This window comes from Cyprinus carpio, chromosome A22 (assembly GCF_018340385.1).
Source record: "Cyprinus carpio isolate SPL01 chromosome A22, ASM1834038v1, whole genome shotgun sequence".
Taxonomy (NCBI): Eukaryota; Metazoa; Chordata; class Actinopteri; order Cypriniformes; family Cyprinidae; genus Cyprinus; species Cyprinus carpio.
Window position 1 is genome coordinate 17,091,621 of NC_056593.1, and position 7,319 is coordinate 17,098,939.

The 7,319-nt window shown below is 40.4% G+C and overlaps 1 protein-coding gene across 1 annotated transcript in view; it reads left to right on the forward strand.

The window, feature by feature from the left end:
• Window positions 1-7,039, forward strand: part of LOC109057488 (dedicator of cytokinesis protein 3-like) — a 125,686-nt gene extending 118,647 nt beyond the window's left edge. Inside the window, 4 exon segments of the mRNA XM_042712478.1 lie at window positions 39-126; window positions 867-986; window positions 1,886-1,968; window positions 4,460-7,039. Of these exon segments, the coding sequence (XP_042568412.1) occupies window positions 39-126; window positions 867-986; window positions 1,886-1,968; window positions 4,460-5,044 (876 nt within the window). The 3' untranslated portion in view covers window positions 5,045-7,039.
• Window positions 7,040-7,319: the final 280 nt, after the last annotated feature.

Consider the following 7,319-nt stretch of genomic DNA (forward strand, 5'->3'; position numbering starts at 1 on the left):
TAAAATATATATTTTTTTCCTTTTTAATTTTTCACTAGCCTACTAACCATCAGAGGGCTCTTTACCATCAGGTCATTGGTCCCTGCAAACCCTGCAGTGACCCCAATCTCTCTGTGGCTGATAAAGGTATGACTGGGTGTGTATGATTCTCTGAACCAACTGTACTCCTCTATTCCTTCACAGTCCCACATTTCCCTCAGATCAGGCAGAAATCCACAATACACACTGCGTCTGAAATCACATACTGTCTGAGCAGGTACTGCATTTGACGAAGAATTAACTTTGTGTTCGGTAGAAAGTATGTTCTATGTAGGATGGGTCTATGAATGCATGCTATCCGATTATGCAATCCAGAATACTAATCCGTATGCATCACAGCTTCCCTTAATATTTGGAAACTGCACAAAATTGTTGATGTTAAAATTTATGGTCGCTTAATTTTTAAGAGTAAATTTTTGCTGTTGACGAACCAGACCAATTCAAGCCAAAGTCTTTGAAGGGAAATTACTTTTCACTTTTAATAACATTTTCAGCCAACACATATAAATGGTGAGTTTCAACGCTGGCCTAGGCTGGTTTGGAGCTGATATAACTGGTTTATCAGCATAACCATGTGGATTACTAGTCTGGTTAGTGCTTGTTTAGTGGGTTCTCCAACTCAACATAACTGGTTCTTTGTGAATGTTTGGTAAGGAAGTCTTGTTTGCTAGGCCAGTTTAGCAGCTGGTTGGAAACACCAGCATCCGAACCTCAACATTTTAAGCAGGAATTCCTGAGGTATCTGACCTTCAGATGAGGATCCAGCAGGTCAGTAATGAAACCTGTATGTACTGAATAGTGATGGTGGTCTTTGTCCTTTCTGGTAGTGTTGACAGCTCCCAGCAGCTGGAGTTTGGACAGTGGCACCAGGGACACTCTGCTGTTCCTCTCTGCTCATGTCGGGAGTGTGATGGCCCCACCAGTTCCCCCCCGCACCCTCCCTCCCGGTAAGAAACAACAGTATCTTTGAAGAAAGGTTTCAATGAAGAGAAAGGTATTTCAGAGAGAAAGACTATTCCTTTTACTTTTGGGATGTTATGAAAGACGAATGTTGTGTCATTAGTTATGTTGGATATTCTACACATTATGAGGTGCCCAAGTATGTCTTTTCAGCTACACAAGCTGATTTGACAAACGTTTGGAATGCAAATCTGCCAAGGTGTGCATGGACTATTTGGAGGAATTTATGAAAACATGAAGCCAATAGAGTTAAGAAATCAAAAGGTGCCTGATTTAAATATTTGCTACATTGTTGAATTGTAGTGGAATCTTTATTAAATTGGACTTGGCTTCGTTAAATATCCTCCTGTTGCTGCATCTTGAGGGACATAGTAGAATCACATCTCTAAGCTTAAATGCATTTATAGAAGCAAATGGGTGGTTGACAAATAACATTTTGTTTACACACACATTGTTTTTTACACAAAGTTCACTATTTGAATATTTTGTCTTATTTTATTTTAAAATGCACATGCCAGTAATTTATAGTAAAAAAGAAAGGAAACCATACTAGTGAGTGGGGGTATTGCTATTGCCGTTTTGTTTTGATTACAGTAATATTACACATCACATCAACTATGCGAATAGTTTCACCCACCCTACACTGGACGTGTAGCATCCTGTCTTTCATTTAATAAGTTTTCCCCACATTTGATCATTTGCTGATCCTTTGCTTCCCATTCCCTATTTCCCACCCATTATTCTCCTCTGAACATCAGCCAAGTTCAGAAAAAATCCTTCCTAGTGCTTGCTGAGTGAATACGCATGCCGACGTGTTTGCGTGCAAGTGTGTACCGGCGTGTGCTCTTTCCAACCCTGGTTCTGTCCAACTGTGTCTCCCCTTTAGGACACTTCTCGATGCACTTTGATGCTTTCCACCACCAGATCAACGAACTCCCTCCAGCTCTCCCCGCGCGCTCTTTAAGAAAGGTATCCTCCACCTAGATGTGTCCTGTTAGTCCTCGTCATGCATGTCCGCACTAGCATTCTGAGATGTCTTACGTCCTGTTGACCTCAGATGTCCTCCAGTCAAAACACCCTGAGCTGAACTGTACTTGAGTCTGGTTTGGGATATTTTTTGGTGTTTGGGAGTTTTTGGTGTCCCTAAGATGCTAAAGGGTTTTGGGTTCATATTGTAATTGGTTCATATGCATTTGTATATGTATGCATCAGTAGTCCAATTGTTGTGTGTCTGTGTATGTATGTTGTTGGGTTGTATTTTCTCTGGAGATCAGTAGGATGAAAATTTGTAAAATGAAATTTGTAAGTTTCAGTCATCCAGCAAATTATACCAAGTGAATCAGAAAAAAAAATCAAAAGCAATTTGTCAAGAGCCAACAATATTCATAATATATAGTGCCAGGTTTATTAGACACATAGAGGAGGAAGGAATCTGAATTAAAATGTTAAAATGGAGAAATATTTAAATGTTTTGAGAATTTGAAAAGAAAATTGTTGTTGTACTGTAAAATATTAAGTCACAGTTAGAAGGTAGACTTAAGCTCTGATAGTGGCTTTAAGAAAGAGGTGTTCAATCCTGCTCCTGGAAATCTACTTTTAAATCCAAATTTGATAAATATTTCCGGAAGGAGCCAAACAAGGTATTTGGGTTTATTTGGCTGTGTTGCTTACTATGTTCACTGCTGATGTTGGGAAAGCCCATACTTCTTTATTAATGTAAACAGAATGCAGGTCAGTAGTAGGGCTGGACCAGAATATTTGATTATTCGAATATTTGTTCATGGGCTGGCATTCAATTTTCAATTTTGAGATTCAAATATTGTTTTGTTTTTTTGTTTTTGTTTTTCGAACACCTGGCATCTCCCGCGAAACAGTTCTCATTCGCCCTTGAATATGAATCGCCCATGAGTGAACGTAATGATTCAGTTCATCTGGGAGAGAAGACAAAAATGCCATGACCTCAGCTGTGTGGGAGCCCTTTAAATTGAGTGAGGACAAGACAAAGGCAGTGTGCCAAATATGCGATTTGAAACTGTCCTACAACAACAGCACATCAAGTTTGAAAACTACTTGAGTTCTGTAAGTAGTACGCCTATAGTAGCCTATATTGTTGGTGTAAAAAAAAAAAAAAAAAAAACTAACTGCTTTTATCCGGCACGTTAATCAGTAATTTTACACATGATAAAAATGTGCACTTTATTTGCTTAAAAAAAAAACTACAGTAGCCCAGCCAAATAATAATTTGTCTATATTAAAATTATTGCTCTTAACAGACCTGTGTGTTTTGAAAGTAAAAGTCGTGACATTTGCCAAGTATGGTAACCCATACTTGGAATTGGTGCTCTGCATTTAACCCATCCAAGTGCACACACACAGCAGTGAAAAGTGAACACACCGTAAACACACACCCGGAGCAATGGGCAGCTATATCCAGCTGCCCGGGGAGCAACTGGGGGTTCAGTGCCTTGCTCAATACCGTGGGTATTGAGGGTGGAAGAAAGCGCTGTTCATTCACTCCCTCCCACCTACAACTCCTGCCAGCACCGAGACTCGAACCTGCGACCTTCGGGTTACAAGTCCAAATCTCTAACCATTAGGCCACAGCTGCCCCTTTTGTATCACTAGTGCAGTGTCTGTTTTCGGAGTATATAAGCCCTAACCACGTGAGGCGCGCCGCTTCTGGCTCACGCTGTTCTGTAGTTTATTAAAAGTTTATTCATTCTGAACGTGTCGCATGTCCATATTGCACCAAAATATGACACTGCACTCCCTTGGGTCCACAGCAACACGGCCGCCACACGTGAAGTCGATTGGATGAACGGTTCTCGACATAGGCTAATACAAATGAAATGCAACTGTTGTAATGCCCCGCGCTGCAACAGCTAAAGTCTGTCTACACTGGACATGACAAAGCAACAGTTGAAAATCATTTGGAATTTGTGTCAGTACGTCATAAATAGAACGCAGCAGCAGTTTACTGTCGGGAATTTGTCAGCTGCGCGTGTAGACAGCATAATACTGTAGGTTCTATTGTATTTTGTCGTGCCGCTCGCGTCCGGTGTAGACACGGTGTTAGAAAGAAGGATATGTTCAGCCCCCTCCCTCCGAAGCTTCGAATATTCGGTGTTGATTACTACCAAAGTTTCGAAGCTCAAAAAATGGTATTCGGACCAGCCCTAGTTAGTAGGCAAGTTCACCCTCATGATATTAAGGTTGAGTGAATGATGACAGAATTTTCGATGAACTGTTCCTGGAAGTTCATGGAAAGATAAACAAGTGTGATTGACCATGGGTGGAACTAAAGTATGCATAAATATAGTTCTCCAGGAGGTAGGTTGAGCACCCTTGTTTTTAGGTCTTCATAATTTCATCCTACTGGTCTTTCGTTTTAACACTGTAACAGATAAGGTCTTCATGCAACATATTGTATATAAACACCTTGTTTACGTTTCCTCACCAGTCACCCCTGCACCCTATACCTGCCTCACCCACCAGTCCACAGTCGGGCCTGGATGGCAGTAACTCCACCTTGTCTGGCAGCGCCAGCAGTGGCGTCTCCTCCTTGAGTGAGAGCAACTTCGCCCAGTCCTCCTCTGAGCCTCCGGCTCGAGCCGACACCTTGGACTCAATGCCGAGCAGCCAGGCCTGGACCACGGACACGGAGGAAGCCGACAGTCCCTACCTCCCTGTACGCTACAGCGTCTCAGAGCCTGAAGTTCTGAACCCTCTCAATCCCGCTCCTTGCCGTAGTCACTCAGCCCCATTGGGCATAACCCCAGGGATGCCCACTGACGGACACCACCATCATCACCTCCATCTCCGCCATCACCACCCACATGCAATACACATAACCCACCCACACTACCACCACCATGAGCCTGTACCTGCTCTGCCTCCCAAACCTTACCTGAGGGAAGGGTGTATCCCTGAAGAGGACCTGAGGCCGGTTCCAAGGCCAGTGCCCCGCAAGATCTCCCAGCCTCTGCTCACTAACAAGGAGGAGCAGGCCAAGGTGGCCTGGGAACATGGCATCAGTGAAGAATAGATGAAGAACAAGGTTCAGCTTGGACTGTTGGCTTTGGTGTGATAGGTGGTTGGGTTTTGGGAAAGTCCCAAGAAATGACTGGGTTTGAACCTCTACATCTCATGTATCCAGTGTAGGTCTTTGAAACCTTTTAAGAAGTGCTTGACATGTTGCTGAGTTTCTACATGCTAGTGAGACTTTTTGTTTTGTGCTTAGCGATTGGGAGTTGCCCAGGAACCTTGAGTTCAAACTGCTTGTAGAGCCCAAGCTACTTCCCTTCGTTAGTATCAGTATATAGATCGGATAATGGAGATATGGTAAGAATGCTGAAAGTTGTAAAGGTACAAATACAGTCTTTCAGATGAAACAGGAAGCACACAATCGGATTCAGGTGGTTTTCAGGTGTACTAGATCCAAGCGTTTCATGTCTTAAGAGATAGATACACCTCTTGTCAAGGTCTACAACTTGTTATCACTTCATAGTCATCATTACAATAGCTTTGATTGACATAATACACCTTCAAAAAGAGTGTTGATAAACCTTACCAATAGACATTGTTCAGTTCTGGTTGGGTTGCACTTTAGCACTTAACCTCCGAGCACCAAAAACCTTATCAGTGTTGTCTATTATTTTATTAAATTATTTACAAAATAATTTAGAAAGTGGTCAAAAGTGGATCCTTAGATAGTGGCTAAAATTGAAATAAAGTTCACTTTCATCTTGCTAGCCCACATAAGGGTGGATTTCAGATGACCTCTGAGGATGTTTGAAGCTATGTTTATTGACTAAGCTTTCTTATTTCTTCTGACAAGATACGTCCCAATTCAATGCAAAAGCCTCAGTCGTGGTTTTTTTTAACAAAGGAGTTGATATAACATGCTAACACTTCATTACAGACATAAAAACACTTAACAGAACGTCTGTTACCTCCTGCACAGTTGCGGGAAGCTTCTCCTCAGAGAGAATCTGCATTGATGTGACAGTAAGGGGCTTTTACAATCTTCTTAAAGCCTCATTACACCCACAATATTGTAGTGCTGTGAAAGCAAATCAGCCACTCTGAGCACTACTACCCTGTTACGCTAATAACACAACAGCCAAAGTGCTGTTAAATCAAAGCCATTTCACAGATGTCTCATCACGGTAAAGCGGCTTTTGGTCTCAGTAGGTTCCTTTTGGAATTGATTTCTGTTCCTCCAAGATGACAGTTTTCATAAAGAAGTATATTTTTAGATAGAGCTGTTATAAAATTCCAAGACTTTAATATAATTGTATAGTATAAAAAATACAAAAAGAGAGTTAGAATAAATACAGCATAGATTATATCATATACTATATTGCTATGAAAGATTATATCACACATTTTTAAAGGCGGAAAGGAGGCACGATTCATGAGTGTGTTTTATGTTGTGAGTTGAGTGACTTCAAAAAGTCTTTCAGCTTCTGATAGATGCAAATTCGGTACCTGATGGTGTTTGCATATTAACTTCTGACCACTTGAAAGTATGTGTTATTTAAAAAGCTAATTTTTATGTACAATGTGCATGTTCTCTTCAATGCTGGTGATAATATTACCCTACATCACAAGAAGGGAGGGTCTGGTAGAGATATTGCTTGTACTGTATTATCTACACATCGTCATCCACAGCATCATTAACTAGCATTTCATGTCATCTGAAACTGTTAATTATATCTGCTTTGAGCAACACACTGCATATTGAGTGGCAGAAAATCATAAATCTGCTGGCCAATTTTAATTTAATTTTCCAAAGGAAAGCAAGAACATGCATTCAATAAGGCGACGAGTGGTAAAATATATATTGTTAATGTTAATCTTAGTTTGTCAGTCAGTTTGTGTCATGCTGACTAGACCTGCCCACAGTGAAATCTCACTGGTCCAAAATCCTGCTCCACAAAAAGGGATATATTCTGATTGGTTGAGACTGCATTGGACAGGCAATTTCTTGTTGGTGGATTTTTTTTTTTTTTTTTTTTTTTTTTTTTTTTACCTGGTTAGGCATATCTTTTATTTAATTATTATTTTTTTTTAATCTAAACCTTCTTTTTACAGTAAGCCCTACACAAATGTACGATGTGGTTTAATTTGGTTTGAAAATGGTTAGAAAATATGTTATGGGTTTTGAAAAGTACTTTTTTTATTTATTAAATGTTCTGGCATACAAACACAAAAGTATATACTTAAGGCTGCTTGTAGTATGAAATGTACTTCAACCCCAATACTTGAAGAATATTAAAAGCACGAGGCAAGTTTTAGACAAACTTGCATTTTTGTGT